General features: G+C 51.8%; 7 protein-coding genes across 7 annotated transcripts; 3 read left to right on the forward strand and 4 right to left on the reverse strand.

Annotated features, from left to right (window-relative positions):
• Positions 1 to 3,463: 3,463 nt before the first annotated feature.
• Positions 3,464 to 5,334, reverse strand: LTS14_000364 (uncharacterized protein; the record flags this gene model as incomplete). Its single annotated transcript, XM_064833077.1, has 2 exons — positions 3,464 to 4,550; positions 4,598 to 5,334. The coding sequence occupies 2 exons, from the start codon at positions 5,332 to 5,334 to the stop codon at positions 3,464 to 3,466; spliced, it is 1,824 nt and encodes a 607-aa protein (XP_064699346.1).
• A 412-nt stretch (positions 5,335 to 5,746) lies between these two features.
• Positions 5,747 to 6,562, reverse strand: LTS14_000365 (uncharacterized protein; the record flags this gene model as incomplete). The annotated part of the gene is made up of 1 exon (XM_064833078.1): positions 5,747 to 6,562. The coding sequence occupies one exon, from the start codon at positions 6,560 to 6,562 to the stop codon at positions 5,747 to 5,749; it is 816 nt and encodes a 271-aa protein (XP_064699347.1).
• Positions 6,563 to 7,000: 438 nt separating this feature from the next.
• LTS14_000366 (uncharacterized protein) lies at positions 7,001 to 8,770 on the reverse strand (the record flags this gene model as incomplete). The annotated part of the gene is made up of 2 exons (XM_064833079.1): positions 7,001 to 7,962; positions 8,170 to 8,770. The coding sequence occupies 2 exons, from the start codon at positions 8,768 to 8,770 to the stop codon at positions 7,001 to 7,003; spliced, it is 1,563 nt and encodes a 520-aa protein (XP_064699348.1).
• An 836-nt stretch (positions 8,771 to 9,606) lies between these two features.
• On the reverse strand, positions 9,607 to 10,497 carry HNT3 (aprataxin-like protein; the record flags this gene model as incomplete). Its single annotated transcript, XM_064833080.1, has 2 exons — positions 9,607 to 10,343; positions 10,398 to 10,497. 2 exons carry the CDS (start codon positions 10,495 to 10,497, stop codon positions 9,607 to 9,609), a joined length of 837 nt encoding a protein of 278 aa, XP_064699349.1.
• A 382-nt stretch (positions 10,498 to 10,879) lies between these two features.
• LTS14_000368 (uncharacterized protein) lies at positions 10,880 to 13,000 on the forward strand (the record flags this gene model as incomplete). The annotated part of the gene is made up of 1 exon (XM_064833081.1): positions 10,880 to 13,000. One exon carries the CDS (start codon positions 10,880 to 10,882, stop codon positions 12,998 to 13,000), a length of 2,121 nt encoding a protein of 706 aa, XP_064699350.1.
• Positions 13,001 to 13,585: 585 nt separating this feature from the next.
• LTS14_000369 (uncharacterized protein) lies at positions 13,586 to 15,441 on the forward strand (the record flags this gene model as incomplete). Its single annotated transcript, XM_064833082.1, has 4 exons — positions 13,586 to 13,589; positions 13,648 to 14,345; positions 14,441 to 15,312; positions 15,360 to 15,441. The coding sequence occupies 4 exons, from the start codon at positions 13,586 to 13,588 to the stop codon at positions 15,439 to 15,441; spliced, it is 1,656 nt and encodes a 551-aa protein (XP_064699351.1).
• Positions 15,442 to 16,016: 575 nt separating this feature from the next.
• On the forward strand, positions 16,017 to 17,190 carry LTS14_000370 (uncharacterized protein; the record flags this gene model as incomplete). Its single annotated transcript, XM_064833083.1, has 3 exons — positions 16,017 to 16,187; positions 16,253 to 16,567; positions 16,639 to 17,190. The coding sequence occupies 3 exons, from the start codon at positions 16,017 to 16,019 to the stop codon at positions 17,188 to 17,190; spliced, it is 1,038 nt and encodes a 345-aa protein (XP_064699352.1).
• Between the last annotated feature and the right edge of the window lie 610 nt (positions 17,191 to 17,800).

Here is a 17,800-nt window from a genome sequence, read left to right on the forward strand (position 1 = left end):
GACTGGGAGCTCGAAGGCGAAGAGAAGTACGAGCTTCAGCAGAACGACGAGATCGTGTTCGTGTCCACGCTCCACGGCGGATGAGCAGTGTCTTGTGGCCATCGGACTGGATGAGGTATACGCTTATCTGTGCACCGATTCACTCTTGCCGCCATAGGCTACAAAATAAGCCCGCCATTCTTGGTAGACGACGAGGAAACTGCTTACTCACAGATCACGACGCCAGATCAACTCGAAGAGCTGGGTGCGATTTCCGTCTGTGTGGTTTTTACTTTTGCCCTAGGAGATGCACGGCAGTCTTGCAGCATCACTGTACCAAACCCCATCGAGTATCGGCCGCCAATGGAGTTCGATGACTGAATCATAGATGCACTGCTCGCTTGTCGTTACTGGTATAAATTGGAGGATGATATGGGCTATCTATCTAGGATACAAAAATCGAAATGAAGCAAGAAATCGTCATCATTCATGGCTTTTGATCAACAGAAATACAGCCCCTCGCAAAACAGTCTCCGCAGGTCCGGTAGAATCAACACTCGTCTTTTGTTCGACAGCTGATGGTCATAGTCACCGTTGGGACGGATGATCACATGCGCACATACTCTCGCGTTCAAAGTCCACGTATCGAATGATGGTAGCACAGGACCGCCGGTGCGTTTAAGCAGCAAAATCATCTTCAACAAGTCCATGAAATATGCGAGAAGGGCCCATCATGAGACTAGCCGTCAAGCGTTCAGTCAGCACCGACCTTATCGTATCTTGCCAGCACAGCAACAGCACTCGGCGTTAGCTTGAGGTTTTAGACTCGCCACCGAATTGAAGCTGTTCGTAGTCAGACTCGCCATGAAGGCCAACATATGTCTCGTGTTAGGCGGGTCTCGCTGAGGATCCAGCGTGGTCGTTGCTCGGGGCTGGCGCGCTTCGGGGTTGCTAGACCGTTCTATCAGCCGTATCCTGCCCACGCTCGAAAGTTTCATGATCTGTCGTTCTGCTGGACCTTCCGTACCACTGAGCCCACCGGTCCTCGGGCTTGATGGTAGAACGTAAGTGCTGATCGACGACATCAGGAAGAGACGGGTCAATGAGCCAGTGCCCGATGGTCTCGAATATTTGACTGTCCCATTTCCGTGATTCGATCATGTCCTCTGTGCGCACTGGATTCCACATTCCGGAAACTTCAAGATCCGATGCAGCCTTTTGCTGCTGCTCAGTGCCAGGATATAGCTGTGCTATGCGTTTAATATCCATGTCCGAAATTCGACTGGCGAATAGATCCCCTTCTCCGCCTTCAAAGAAGAAGTAGTCCCACCAGAACTCTGATCCATCTGGCCGCGTTCTGACTACACTTGGTGTATAACCGGGAGGGAATCTCCTTTACATAGCATATCGCGTATGATCCGTTGTAAATGCAAACGAATCGTATATCATTATGCTTCCATAATCGAAAAAGTCGGGACTGGAGATGTGCCCCTCGTCGTTAGCATCCGGCCTGTGGTCAAGCCTGACAAGCTCACTAGCCACTGGAAAGAATTTCCTTGCTAATTCGTAGTTCGAGCAGACTTGGGACATTCTGTCTTTGAGTAGTGGCGTACTCTTGAAATAATGTGCATCTTGGAGTTCTTGGACCATTCTAGTGGCGACATTGTAGCCGATTAATGCTATGCAGTCAACGTGTATAACCTTGTCCCGATCTGGGCGTTGATGCTCGCTGGGATAGTGTGATCAGCTACAGCCTGTATTCACCTTATTATTACTTACTGTATCAAGCCCAAGGCATGGCCTAGTTCGTGCGTCATCTCTCGTATCTGTAATCGAAGGCGAAGAATCCCGTCTGTTATACTACTGTGACGACTTATTACGAGAGCGTGACGTCCGGCATCATCATCATCCCAGGTATTGCACCCGATGCCACAGTGACTGATCTGCTCAAAATCCAATTCGATAGTGTTCGGCACCGACGTCGCTTCTGCAAGACTAATTTGTAATGTCATTTTGTTGTTGGTGGACTGGCCATTGAGCTGTTTGCCACAAATGCACATGATGTTCAGTCGCGTCTGTTACTGCCTCGCAATCCCTGTATAGCAGCTCTGGTCTGGCAATATCATCATAGAGGAGTGTTGGAATGCTGGCCACTAGCGTGCGAGTGCAAACGCGAGAACGGGCTGGAGCGTCTTGCCATCCGCTTCAGTAGCAAAGCAATATCGCATGAAGTGTCGAACGGCGCCTTTGGGGTAGAAAGGATGGACTTTCCCAAACTGGACGGCTGGCCACAAGGCTTGCTTCCTAGGCATTGCCGTTCGCAGGGGATCTTCATTTCTGAGCTCCTGCTCCGTCTTGATGCTGTTCCGTCGCGGTTGAATGCTGGAGTCACTTTCGTCATGTGAGCCACTACCGTTCCCACTAGTAACGACATGATACGAGTCTTGCTGGGCCGTGCTCTGTTGGGCAATGACTAGGGCTTGTACTGATCGTGCGAGAAGTAGCAGAAAGATTGCTCCAGGCAAAGAGAGGTGCATCGTCTTTACCGTCGAAGCTGCTCTGCAAAGTAAGTGTCGCTCTTCTTCATATGGATGTGCCGGCTTACAAAGGTGAGAAAGGCCAACATATATCTCTTGAAGTACGTGCGAGATATGTCGGCACTCTGCGCTGGCGTGCATGTGAAAGCCAACGTGTATAGCTCGCTCTGACATACTGATTACCGCTCGTGTCTTCTACGTGTGCCAGCACCTGGATACATGGCACCCTGAGACGGACATGGACTTGTTCGCGATTGATAACCAATTAGCAAGAACATGACCGGAACAAGGCAAGTCAATTGCGTAGACCTTGGTATCGAAGACTTCCTTTTGTTTGATTGTAGGCAGGTGGGAGACAGAGAGGTTGCAGTTTCGTAGTGATGTGCTCGTGTCATGTCAATAAGCCACGACGTTCGAGATAGCTTGCTGAAACATTCATACGTGGCCAGTGATACAGTACTCTGTGGAGAGCTGTGGTAGAGTGGCAATGACATGTCTACATCGGATCGAGCTGTCCATGCTGATACAAGATCGGCTGTGTCCAGATTATCAAGATTCATCCGGTGGTGTCATAGCCTGGCCAGATATGGTTCAACTCATCCGTACTTACGCCGCGTCCTGCCTGCGCTGAAAAGTTAGTGTCCAAGATTCTCCAGGTTCGCTCTAGTTGTATCATTGGTAGCCGGAAAGCTCCTACAAGTGATCCCTACTGATGTATCACAATCCTGTAACCCTGATAAGGACACATGTATGAAGCCTCCTTCTCTCCTTATAAATTCGTACGTCGGACAAACTTGAACTCAAAAAGTCATGTTAACATCTTCAGCTCTGGATCGCAGGTCGTCGCTTCCTCGTAGTCATCTTCGAAGGTCTGAAAGCCAACCGCTGCTGGCCGAACGGCCATTCTCGCCGGAGCCACCACTCTGGCCCATATCATCAAATCCCCTCTAGTTGCCACCTTCATCTGTCACCGAGGACCTGGACGATCCTCTATCTCCGGAACCTTGCGCTGCCCCATCTGGATTGGCGATCTGCCCGATAGCGGCATGTGTCTGGTCGGCCCAAGTACGCTCAGCTTCACTTGCCTGCTCGCTGATCTCAGGTTGATCATTTGCTCCAGTGGAGGACCGGTGGCCACTGTTGGCCCCAGAGCCTGCAAGAGATCCAGAAGGTGAGTAGACTTCTGGTTCTGATGTCTCAGGCTTGATTCTGAACGTTCGCACCAGTGCTCTGAGCCTCTCAAACAGTTTCTCCCAATCCTTGGCACGAACCAGCTTCTTGGTCTTGTTGATGACGATCTGCTTGTACGAAGGTGGCTCATACCATTCGTACACGCTCGCCCATCTCCGCTTGGGGTTGACGGTGGGTTGGAGACGCTGGTCGACCACGTCTGGCACTGATGGCCTGAAATCCCTATCCTTTAAGACGGCTAGTATCTGGTGGCGCCAGGCTGAATTATAAACCATTTCACGGGTGTTGATAGCCTCCCATTGATCGGATGGCGATAGTGCACTGGCCTCGATCTGCTGCGCCTTCGTTCCCGGATACAGCATTGCTACGCGCTTTGCATCCATCGTGGAGATACGCTGGGCTGGAGAGGAGTAGGCGCCACCAGTGTAGTAAGCTCCATCGAGGTACACTTTCCCATTGTTCCCAGCTTCCGTGCCAAGGCCCGGGACATATCCTGGTGGGAATCTGCGTGAGATGGGCAATTGGTAAAGTGTCACGCATTCGATCACCGAGTCATAAATCATTATGCTTCCGTAGTCGAAATAATTCCGGTCGTATACAAAGCCATTGGGGTCGTGCCAGGCCGCAGAGTCAAACTTATTGAACAGTTCAGCACTGGGCAGGTATTTCTCCCACATTTCGGGATCAAAGCATATACGCTCCATCCTCTGTTTCATGGTGGGCTCGTTCTTCCAGTCTCCTGCATTAGCCAGATCTAAAGCTAATTTTTCGGCCTCCCCGTAGCCGAGTAAAGCCGTGCAGTCAAGGTCAAGAAAGTGGTCGCGATCTGGCCGCTCATGCTCACTACTATCAGTCAGTCTTGGCCTGGTCAGATGCATGGTGCAACCTACTGCAGCAATCCTAGTACGTGACCTAGCTCGTGTGTCAAGTCGCTAGCCTGCCTGTACCACAAGTTCGCACGTTCATTTTCATCTACGATCTTATCAGGAGCCACGAATGAGAGGAGCGCAAGACCGTGGCGCCCAGGCTTGCTGGTCTGATGGTCATAGCCACCGGATGTGTCAGAGAACTGATTACCGAACGGTCGAAGTGAGATCTGGAGGGTCTCATCACCCGTGCTCTTGCCATGAGATTGCTTGCCACAGACACAGCGGAGCAACAATTTTCTCTCGGGCCCCGAGGCCTTTGAATCATAACATTCTGCATCAGGTAGAATCATTGCAGAAGACAGACGAAATGCCGGCCACCACATAGCAACAGCATATGCCATCTGCTCAGCAAGCGTATCGGCATTTTCATCTTCCACGAAGCAGAAGGGAATATGCGATCGTGCGGCTCCGTTCGTATGATATGGATGTCCAACGGGATATGTCTTGGCTGGCCAAGTGCCATAACCTCGTGTGTGAGCGTGTTCCTCTCCACCCTCTCCCTTTAGTTCATCTTCGGATTTGAAGGCGAACCATCTTCGTTTAAGAGAGTCTGTCGAGCGGCTGGACGAAGCGGTCGTGTTGATTTGGCCGTCATCAGCTCCGGTAGCATGTCTCACGCCGGACAGTGGCCATGCTGAGATTGTCTTGGTGCTAATACAGGCTAGAGCAAATAGCAAGATGACACTTCGCATCAGCATGTTGCCTATTGTGCTCGGTGCATTGTTGTAGAATCTTGGATGTGGGCAGAGAGTCATACTTATATCTGGCTGCTAGGCCCACAAGCCATGCTAGCCATGCGCTGTCTTCAGCATGAGCTTCTCGCCGTGATATTTCCTGCTCATCGCCAATTTACAACTCAATACACGGATGTGCAGAAGTCCAGCGCTACATGTGGGTAAATGTATGGGGATTAGCCGGATCGAGGGACTGGCATCTTCAGTGCATTGTCACCATTCAGATGGCAGGTCCAGGCACGAATCCGTCTCGAGCATGCTTTACCACATGAAATGTGCTAAAATGAATGCATTTAAGAAGCATCGAGTAGCGGCCATGATCCTCTCGTCGTAGACAACCACAGACTCGATGTATCTCAGCTGATGACGTTCACTGCTATGCATCATTGAATATAGCAACCGCCCTCATGGGCCCGCCACTTCCACCACGTATTCGGAGAGGAAACCCGACGAACGTGAACCTGCCCTTGCCAAGCACCTGCTCAAGATTGTCTAAGCCCTCGATATGCGTGATACCGCGCTCACCACAAGCATTGTGCGCCTGAAAGTTCAGCTCACCTTCAGGTGCAGGACTGATAGCCTCGACTCCAAAAATCTTGCAGCCCTTATCAGCAAGCCAGTGCACAGCTTCGAGGGACAGACCGGGAAAGTCGTGCTGCCAGCGAGGGTCGTCAAAGTGAATGCGTTTGTTGAAAGCCATATAGAGGAGCACAGTATCGCCTTGGTAGATTTCTTCACCAGACTTGGACAATGCTTCTTCCATTTCCGATACCGAGATACTAGCTTTGAGCTCCACGTGCGAGAGATTGAGACAGATAGCCGAAGTATAGAAGTCCTCGACTGGCATCTGATCGATGGATTTGCCTCCAGGGCCAAAGTGCTTCGGAGCATCAACGTGCGTACCAGCATGATCGCTCATGGACAGTGCATACGACGCTGAGCGAAGGATGGTGTTGCCTGCTTTTTTCTCTTGATGGGTGTCCCACGGTGTGATAATGACAGGAGGATGGAATGGATGAGCCGGGCTGCGATGGTACAGCTCCCGGCTGAGATCGACCATCTTTGACTTCCGAGTCGCTGCAGTAGCTAATTCGCGGTATTGAAGGTTTCTATATTGGCCGTGGTGGCCAATGAACGTTGGAAGCCTGGCGGAACCGCCAATGGCGGATCTTAGCAGCTTAGGTGTAAACATGATGGCAACCGTTCAGCCACCTCGCAAGCGTTGCTCTGCTCGACTTCGTTGATCCGGGCTTGGAGACAGTCCAACAAATTGTCGTATGTCATAGCGACCGAGTGGTAGATAGAAACGAAGGGAGGATCAATAAGACAAGACAACCGAGGATGTCATGTACGGAGCACGACGTGGAAGCCAAAAGCATATAAGATCTGCACGAATGTTCTCCACCACGGTGAAAAGGGCAAATATTTGAAAAGATGCGGTATGACGCGGTAGTCCTTAGACAACAGATTTGCGGAAGGAGACTGAGGAGTACACCCAGCTGGAGATATGATGAGAAGATTGACAGTGCTTGAGCTAATGCTACTGGTACACCCGATTGAAGCAATGCCCAAAAGACACCGACCGTGGCCGAAGCCAAACCCCTTGCGCCATCAAAGCAGGACATTTCCTCTAGAACCGACCAGTCGCACGAGTCATCTTGACAACCTTAGTGTCAACCCCATGCATATCCGCCCCAAACCGGCACAACTCGCCATTGAGACACCGATCAGAGCCTCTCATCGAGCCTTCCGAAGCTCTCGGAAACGGGCAACGGTGGCCATAGATGCACGTAGTGTCCGCACAGTACAGCCCCTTCTTGCACGGCGTCTCTCGAGCAACAACACGAAGACAGTACAGCTGGTGTTTGTTGAGCTTGATATCGTGTTTGTGAGGACATTTGTCCGGCTTCCCAGCGTTGTAGTGACAACATCCCATACCGATATAGTGCTGATTGCACATCTTCATCTTCTTCAAATACTGGACCTCATCGCGGTCGTAGTCGAAGCTGTCGTCAATGCGCTGGCCAGCACGATTGCGTGAGATGCTTGATTTCCGCAGATTTGGTGGGCCGAGATCTTGTACATCAGCCGGTGAAGACATCTTGCGGAGATCAGTCAACGGGCGGTCAGCGCGAGCCTTGGCAAGCGTCGCCCACGTACTTCCACCAGATTCAGAATTGGACGAGGTCAAAGACATGCTGCGTAGATGACCAGACACACCGTCAAGCTGTGACATGCCATTCGAGGCGGGTGTGGCATAGCGAGGCGTAATTGGCGTGATCGAGCGCGGCGTAAAAGCACTGCTGGCACCACTGAGAGCATGCGAATCTCGACGTGGGGAAATGCCGGTCAAGAGGTCAGGTGTATTGACCACGGTCTTGAGATCCCGAAAGATGCGGTCGAACTTTACAGTCCTGAAGGGTAAGACCGTGAGCTCTTTCTCGAATGGGACGCCTTTCATGAGGGTGACTCGCATCTGGGCTTCCTGGCTCTCGGTATATTGCTCCAGTAGGCGGGCGAATCCATTGTCGTGGGAGCAGCCGAGAACGATTTGACGGCAGTGGTAGTCGTGCAAGAAGAGCTTGAAGTTTTCTGTAAAGAAGTACTATCAGCACGTGTTTACCTACTTGTGGCCACGCAAGTCTAGGCATTAGCGACCTGCGCGAAGCAGGGCTTGTCTAGCGGTGTAATGTCTTGAGATGACTTTTGCTCCCAGCCATGCGAAAGACGAATGCGAAAATACCTAAGGCCGTGCCACAAAGCCATAAAGGATCGCAACATATTGGGAATTGGACTCACCAGCAATCTTTACATCCGCCCTATCCTTGCCATACCCAACATCAACCACATCAAACATAGTCTTGCCCCTCGTGAATCCACGTGCAAACTCCTCCAGTACAGCCGGCGAGCTAATAAGACCGGCCTTTGCACATGCCTCGCCCAAGCCCTTCAGATTGAGGTAAACGCGAACGACAACCTTCACGTCAGGCGGACACTCAAGAACGTTGTTGCTGGTCGTGGCCCAGTCAAGAATAGCATTCTGCAAGGTCGTAGCCGCCACTTTTCCACCGGCTTCACCATCTTCGATAGTGTTAAAGATCATACCGTCGCCTTCAATGAGGACCAGGAGGTAGGGGTCGCGGTTCAGGAGGTTCTGCAGGTGGCGCACATTGTTCTGAGCTTGTTGTAGCGCCAGGCTCTGCTCAAGCTCATTCTGGTGGTGAGCGACGTAGTCCGCATGCGTATTGACCAGATTCTCGTAGCGTGTGATGACATCTTCTAGTAAGACTGTGCGAAGAGTCTCGTTGTCGCGAAGGTGTTCGTGGCGAGCCCAGAAGCTGCGGATGTGTGAAATGTTGTCTGCACCAGCGGCGTTGCCATTCAAAGTGAGTGACGGCATGACGACGGTGTGTTGCTGATATTGTGTGTTGAAGATGTGTTGTGTGCTGTGCAAGAAGAGGAAAGCGTGCGTTTGTCGAGGAGTGACGTTGCTGTTGGTGGGAGTTTAGCCGATGATTGGCTTGGCCTGTGAATTGTATGCTTTGCGATATCTCGTGCTTGCGCGGGCCTTTATATATCTTGTGAAGGGCTCCTGATCTAGGCGCCTAATGTTGTCGCCGGATCGTGAGTGCACGAAGGCGTGGTTCCTGGAAGTCCGAAATCGAATTCTCAGATTTGGGAGTTGGGAAGCAGAATTCGAGATCTGGATCCGACTTCCAGCATCCACTCCCAGCTTCCTGAATTTCGAGATCTTTGACGTGCATCAAACAACTCACCAGCGCGCAGATACTAGAAATTCTCCCTATGAGGACTTCTTCAAGAACGATCTGCTCTCCAAGTGTTGTAACAATCTACAAGATCTACGGTGAAAGTCGAATTCGGCAGAGCTGGCCCGTGCATCTGGCACACCTGCAGGCTCGCGTCGGTCAACAAGTCGACAGCTCACAAAACACAAGGTCGCGTAACACAGGGCGTCGATCTCCCGTTATTGGCAGCTTTGTTGTTACTGCTTGGGCGTTAGCCAGTGCGACGAAAAAGAGATAGGTAGTGAAAGATTGGCGACTGTACTGACTGTATTCAGACGCGCATGTGGGCGGCCTCCCATGCCGTTTTCAAGCCTTTCTTGCCTTTGAAGATCAATCACATGTCAGGCGCTGCTGCCTGCATATATGTGATTCATTGCTGCTGGTGCAGTTCACGTTCACGTTCACGTTCACTCTTGCGTCGTCATTTCGTTCACTCCTTCCTCCACTCCACAAGCTCCTCCTCAAGATGCTCTCTGAGCCTAGCCATCTTGTTCCCAAAATTCCTGCCACATCGCCAACACAGCATATCACCCGGAAAGTGCTTGTACGCCCGCCTATGGTCCTGCTCGGCCAAAGGATACTCATCCAGACCGATCAAGAAATCTGTCGTGAAGGAAAGGTAATGATTTGACTTCTTCATGCACTCGCTTACCATATCCCTGCTCAACACATGGATATGAAGATGGTTCATAGACGGATTCGCATGCGTGCCAGTGATCAGATCGGCAGTCCAGTCGCGACCAACAGGTAGTACGTCGGGAGGTTCGTCTTCGCGTAGAGCGGCGAGGCGAGGTGCCTCTTTGGCTGAATACTTCCCGAGCTTTCTCCTCAGTTCAGAACCAGCCATCTCCTTGACCTTCTCCAATTTTTCCCGGCACTCCTCCAAGAACCCCAGATCGTCGAAAGCTTCTTGTCCTCGTTGCACATTCTTCGACGTGTCCCGCGGCAGTAAGAGCAAGTGTACCGTGGCCTTTGGGAAGAGATCCTTGATCACCACAAACTTGTCATTGTAATACACCACTCTACTCGCTGGAAAGGACGCAGGGTCAGTGGTGTAAGCAGCTAGACCATCTCTTCCTGCGAATATCGTCTGCTTGGTCGGTTGGTCGGTTCGAGAAGGTGTGGGTTTGGGTTGTTTCGGTTTCTTCGGGGACATGAGTTCTGTGACTGTTAGATCAATGATCAGATCTGTATAGATATCTCTCCGAAAGCGATACGTACAGGCATTTGGTTTGTCGGAGGGTGGATAGTGGGATGTGGATTGCTCGCCAGGCACGGCCGCATCCTCGACATGGTCGTCGAAGTCGTCTGCAGATGCCATTGTTGTCCTCCTACTCTGTCTTCTCAAGGTACTTGGATGCCCGGTGGTCAAGCACCTGACCCTACTATTTGGTGATCGTAGCAAAGACCGAATAGAGGCGTGGTTCGGGTACATGTAGTTAGAGCAGGAATGCATTCCACACACAACCCGAGTCCATTCACATGCTACCGTACTGTATCGGCCCCACTAACTGATTAAGCTTTGGCGATGCCGTCACTCTGCGCGTGAAGACGCGTAAAGTTTTGGACGTGAATGATGAGCAAGAGATGATAAGATTGCACTCAGTACTCAGTCTCTGGAAAAGACTGGCTCAGTGCTGGCTCAGCGAAGTCCGATGAAGAACCACTAGAGCTGGACTATTGATACCACGAGGACGTTCAACATGCCACGCTCTACTCGCGCCAAGCAGTCTAGGCTGGAGTTCACACCATTGCCATCCTCTTCTCCCGCAGCCGAAGGTTACCACAAGCAGATACAAGACCGAGCTGCTGCCGTAGGATACATCGAGTCAGGTAGTAGTTCAGCGAAGAGGCGCAAGGTTCACAATGACGATGGTCTCAGCAAGGTGCAGCCTGGAGCAAACGGAGACATGCCCACACCTGCTGCGACAATGGACCTCGCGCGAGAGCGCACCATCAGTGGAGACGGAGACGGAGAGTCGATTGAGTCTTCTGGTAGGCAAGCAAGCAGACAAAGCGCAAGGACGCGTCGTGCTAGGCAGCAGCAACTGGATTTTACACGCTCACGGGACGCCGACAGCTTCGACTCCTCCGTGCGGCTTCACTCGTCGCCGAGACCATCATCGTCGAAAGCAGGCATGTTTGGGTCAAAGCGGAATAAGATCAAGAAGAAGTATCGGCCAGTGGCGGATATCTTAAGCGACAAGCAAGAGGATGGTTCAGGCGATGAGGTACCGTCGACGAGTGAGCTGAGGAACAAGGCAGGAGCGAAGCAGCTTGATGGAGCAGCGGATGAGAGTGAGGATCAGGACGATGCACCAGTGAGGCACATGCGGTCCTCGCAAAGGCCTGTCGTGGTTGAGTCTGACGACGAAGAAGCCATAATCGTGGGTGGTAATCGGGCAGGAGCCGTAGAGCCTTCAGACCACTCCGACGACGAAGATATGCCAACTACACGGGGCAAGCAGTCACGGAGGAAGCGAAATCAGAGTTACGCCAGAGACGATTTCATCAGCTCATCGCCATCTATCGCAATTGACAGTGATGATGATCTGGAGATTATCGAGCAGCCAAGGAGTAACCGCAAGCGACGGCGCCAAGAGACTGACGATGACGAAGTAGACGAGGATGAGGGGCCGAAAACACCTGGACGGCGTAAGCTCAAACGATCGCGAAAAATTTCCCAGCGCGAACAAGAGGATCTGGACGAGGATCTGGACTTTCTTGGCCCAAGCAGCGATGTGGAAGCGCTGGATCGACAACCTCGGTCGACACAAGATAAGGCGAAGGATGCTCGGAAGGCTGCTCTGGAGAAGCTTAAGCGGCAAAGATCTGGACCACCGGAGACAATTGTGGAAGACGACGAGCAAGAGGGCTCGGAGGATGCAGAAGAAGGTCGGGATGCAAATCCAGACGATGTCGAGGAAACGATCAAACCCACGAGCAGCCGTCAAATGTTCGCAGCAGATGAGCACGACGACGACTTCCTAGAGTCAGATGGCGATGAAGATGGGGCACTCGGCGTTCCAGACGGCGTTCCGATCGAGTTCACGAAGTACGCCAGCATGAAGCCTAAGGAGCTTTTCGTCTATGCCGTAGAATGGATGGTTCAGCGCAAGATTAACCCAGCCTTCAACATGAATGACGAACTGTACAACCTGACTTTCCGTAAACTCGACGACGAGGTCCAGGGTCTAGCTGGCTCGAAGTTCAGATCCGCGGCCTGGACACCCAAGTTCACAATGGCTCTCAAGAACCGCCCGGAGATTGCATACGAGTACATCGAGGATCCTATGGAACGTCCCGAGCGGTGCGATGCGTGTAATCGCAGTAGTCACACTGCCACATTTCGTGTGCAGTTTCAGGGCAAACCGTATCACCCACACACTCTGGAGGAAGTCGGAAATGCCGCTGATGATGACGATGATGACGAAGATAATGAAGACGACTCGGACTCTGCCCAAAACGACGACGACGAGACAGTATACGACTACCAAGGAAGCGAAGTCGCCCCGGCAAACGAACTCTACTACATCGGCCACTTCTGCATGGCCAATGCCGAAACCGCCCACAACCTCCAGCACTGGCGTTGTCACCTGAACGAACTCGCCATCTTCTGGCTCGAGAAAGAAGGGTACCTAAGGCAGGAGGCGATCGTGAAGCGAGATAAGAAGTCCACGAAAAAGCGGAAGAAGGAGGCCAACAAGATCACAGATCGGATGGAGAAGAAGGGGGAGATTAGGCGGATGTGGGAGATGTATCGGAAGGGAATTGATGAGGCGAGGAATTCGAAGCAAGGGCGGTTCAGCGCTGGGACGGACTAGAGGATTTGGAGGGGTGTTCGGAGGTTCGCGGCGGACGAGGTGATGGAGTCTGCAGGTCCTTGACGATGCCTCACGACTGAATCCAAGAACGTTTTGCGTGCTGCCACCTTGCGTGATTCATTTCGCTACTGTCCATTGACGTTACCAGAACCAGGGGAAGAACCTATCCTAGTGATTTTCACTCCGTTCTTCAGCTGTGCCATTTGTTCCGGTTGCACCTTATGGCTCTGCATGTTTTTCATTTCTGTGTCATGTATTTGTGATGTATATCGCAATGGTTATCGATGGGGGCGGAGGACTTAGCGCTAGGGGCTGAGTTAGCCTTGGCGACGGTACGTATATTGAGGCCGCCCTTCAACGGCCAAAGATAGTGTGACAAGCGATGTACAGCCAATGCACTCTTCAATGGCCATGTCTGGCGCGGTATTAGCGTCGCCACCGTTCTCGCCACCCTGCTGAGGTCAATCATAAATAGGGTTTGGCCCCCAATGGTCCTCGATGGCCAACTCGTCTGACTGCTCGCTTGCCTTTGTCGACAGTCGCAGCCTATAAGGACAGCAACGGTATTGTCAGTACTAGACAGCCATGCGTAAGTAAAACTCTACGTGTCACTGCACGCATCTGGCGTACTGAAGCATGGGCATCAGATTCAATCAAAAAGGTGGCACGTCGGCAAGCTTGGTATGCCGAAGACACGGTATACAATCCTTTCGGCCGCTACAATTCCCACCGGCAGCGGAGACGTAGTGACTCTTTGGAGAATAATCGACCACTGGTTGTCGTCCACACCGAAAACGACGCGGAAATCAGGCCTATCGCGTCCAGCTGGGACCCTTCACCGGGACCTCGGAGGGCAGACACCTATCCTGCACCACTCGAGACGCGAAGATGGTCTGCGGGCCCCATAGACTTACCGGCAACGGAATTGGCAGCTCCTGATAACGCGAACGCTGCACAGTCCACCACGACGACAACGAAGCTTGAGAATGATGAGCAGTCTCAGGACCTTGACTCTGGACCCAGACGTCGGAAGGCAAGGAAATTTTTGCCATGGAAGCAGAGTGGCAATGCAGCAGGATCTGAACAGGAAGTCTTGGTCTCCAAGCAAATACCGTTCGGAAGACAGCTAGGCCTCATATTCCTTGGAAGCTGGACCATGATACTCTGGTGCTTCGTGCCTGCCGGCTTCGCAGTATACTACACTCATCAAGACCCGATCATCATTTTTATCATCAACTTTCTTGCGATCATACCTACTAATGAGGTGCTCGCGTATGGAGTCGAACAGCTAGGAATGCACTTCGGCGATCGCCTGGAAGGTCTGCTGAGCATGACCTTCAGGAATGTAAGGAGAGATCCTACGGTAAATTCTGACCGCTGACAGGTTGCAGTAATGCTGTTCAACTCATAACATCCGTGCTCTTACTTAGAAGTCGACAGATCATCGTGCTGCAGGCATCTTTACTCGGGGGCATACTACAAAACTTACTCCTTATGACAGGCGTGGCATTTGTGGTCGGCGGCTACCATCGCAAAGAACAATATTTCAGCATAAGGCTTGCGCAAACCATCAGCATGTTTCTATTGCTGGCTGTGCTCAGCTTGACGATACCAACAGTGTCTCGCCTCTGGGGCCATTCCACTCCCGCGGGCATCTTGGCGCAATCCAGAGGTACAGCGGTAGTCATCATGACATCGTATGTGCTATGGCTAGTGTTCCAGCTAAAGACCAACCGCTCGCTGTTCGATCTACCGGACGAGGTTGCTAAAGCGTCCAAGCCGTGGGAAGGACGTAGTCTATCCAGAGAAGCTGGTGCAGCATTAAAAGCAGTCGCAGCACAGGGTGCCATGGGTGCTAGCATGGCTGGAGGTACCATCGTCCGGGAGAACCTGATCCACGACCAGCCAGAGGAGAAGGCAATACCGAAATTATCATGGCCGGTGGCTATCGTGGCGATTGTGGCCACCACAGTACTGCTAGCTCTCAACACGGAGTTCGCTACCAACAGTATCCAGGCTATGAGCGCTCGTGGTTTACCTCAAACCTTTCTGGGCCTTGTAATCTTGCCCCTCATGAGCAACGATCCAGCGATCATCACAGTGGCCAAGAACGACAAAATGGACATGGCCTTGGTTCTTACACTTGAACGAGCTATGCAGACTGCGCTCATGGTTGTGCCACTTATCGTCCTCATCGCATGGGGTATGCGGATCGACGAGATGACGCTCGATTTCGACGGTTTTGCGGTGGCGTCTCTGTTTGCGTCCATCATCATTGTGACATATGTTGTACAGGAGGGCAGAACAAATTGGTAAGTCGCTCGAATTCCGCAGAAGGACCGCATGTTGACTATTACAGGCTGACTGGCGCATTGTTGCTCAAGGTCTTCATCATCATTAGTCTTGCTTCTTTCTACATCACCGAAACTCTTCAGACATAGATACTCAATGTTACAAATGTGCTCGCGGACAGTCGCTGCCTTACGACCTTCGGCATGCTGGGATTGCTTGCATTGACTGCTCAAATCTAGACTTGGCCATTGAAGCAGTACCCGGAGGATCTGTGGGGAGGCATGCGCCTGAAGGCTCATAGAATCAGCAGTAAGACGGGTCCTTGGCAGAGACAAGCTTGACGATCGACTTCCACGTAAAGAGCCACTTCTTGTAGGTCGATTCGGAACAGACTCAATGAAAATCCAGTAACGATGCGAACTAAAACATCTAGCCACATCTCCTCGTGACCTTTGACGTACAACAAAACCGGTTCGTGTTCTACCATGCGGCCTTACAAAGCAAACAAAAGGAGGACACACTGCGACATACAAGATGCAGTGGCTTTGCAGAACAAAGCCGCAGAGTAAATCGGCTCTGTGGTCCGGCCAGTGCGAATAGCCTAGAGAGAGTATGCAGGTAGCCTGCACATCGCTCCAAAAGTTCTGAAGCAAAGCGTCCCAGACGATATTCCACGAAATGTCAGCAGAAAGACGAGTTCTATATCGAGGACTGCTGGCTTTCCATGCCAGACGGCAGCAAGTTTGATGACCTTGGGCTCCTCGCCTTGGTCCGCAGTTGCAACAGCCCCTTCAAGCAGGACTGGGATGTCGAGCAGCTGATCGCTGAAGTCGAGCAGAATCTTGGCACGACAGTCGTGGATATTCCGATGCTGTACAATGGCTCCAATGACTACGTAAGAACGCCCTGTCATCACAGTAACAAGCGGTACATACAGTTCGATACTGATGCCGATGGCAGGGTTTCCATCTAAAGCTAGACAATCGGCCGGATGTCGTTGTAAGACCAGCCCGCGGAGAGATGAACATGCCAAAGTTCGATGGCTTTCCTCTTGCAGTCCAGGCCTCCGAAGTGGCGTTCGAAGCTGCAACATACAGTCTACTCCTGAGTCAATTTGAGATCAAGTCTTCAAAGCTACTGTATCACCGAATACCCAAGCGTTGCGAAGGTAGCGGACAAGCACGATCGATAAATCTGGTTGGCCGTCGATTCATGGTCTTTGAACAAGCTGAAAGTCAAGACTATGTCTGGAGGTCCTTGGATCAAGCAGGAGAGGTAGGTTTCCAGGGAGATCGTGTGTGCCCTGTATCAATGCTGCGCTTTTCGTAGTTCACCCATTGAAACAGTGCGCCGAAATTAGAGCAGCACTCCTCAACTTCGACGTACTGTATGAGTTTGCGACATCTTGGCTGCGAGAGCGACTCTTCGAGCAAACACCAGACAAGCTTCCGATAGGTGTCGCATCGACGCGTGACTTTTGTGTGGGGCTCTTTACGTCCAAGATCGAAGCAACAATCAAGAAAATTGGCGACATGATCGGCTGGGAGAGTGATCGAAACACTGTCGGTCCTCGCGCAGCTGCAGCCAAAATTTCCTTGCTAAAGGTGATTCCACACATCTTGCCTCCAGAGGACGGCGACAAACCACTAATATACCGTCTCGTCCTTGAGCATGGTGACTTCGGCACGCACAATATGTCTGTCAAGATCGATAGCGACGGGACACCCGTGGTAACATCTTTGTACGACTGGGAGACCGGTTGTATCACACCGGCTCTACTCTCGGACACCACCATATCTATAGTATCTGGTAATCTCACAACTGCAGACAATGCAGTCCCAGTGGTCAGCCGCGTGAAGAAGGGATGCGACGGCCGCCGAGCTTGTCGAGCATGTTGAATACTCGCAGCACTACCACGGTGCTCTGTTCAGGTGTGCTCCAGGCTATCAGCGTGTCATTGCTGCTGGTCGTGATGCACGCTACCTGTGGTTCAAGCTGCGAGATTGGCGAGGTGATGATCCCGAACACTATCTTGGCGAGCTCGGGAATTGGGCAGACCAAAAGCTGCAGGAGCTTGCAGGCACTGCGCTCTAGCTTGTAGCGTGACCGATCTTTATGAGTAGTGCCATAGAGAGCCCGTACAATTTCAGGCGAGAAATTCTTGTCCCGGCATACTGTAGATAGTCGTCCCATCAAGCATCATAGCGCCACACTCTTAGCTCACCGGAAAGGTCATTCGCTACTCGTGAGGAGCAGCATGAGGTATAACATCAACCTGGCATGTATTTCTCTTCCGTCCTCTAGGCCGGGAGTTGGCGATTGATTAGAGATGGCCAACCACTGTGTTGTCATCCGAGTCCTTGAGCGCATCAGCCGCATCCTCACCTGACTTTCCATGATGGCGAGACAGTATGTCAGGGGCGCAGAACAGATATCTCGTGTAGGATAGAAGATTGACGGCTTTGTAAGGATTATTCTGTTGCATCGTGCAGCTCCCGATGTGGGTTG

This window comes from Recurvomyces mirabilis (assembly GCF_035927965.1).
Source record: "Recurvomyces mirabilis strain CCFEE 5264 chromosome Unknown scaffold_1, whole genome shotgun sequence".
NCBI lineage: Eukaryota > Fungi > Ascomycota > Dothideomycetes > Mycosphaerellales > Teratosphaeriaceae > Recurvomyces > Recurvomyces mirabilis.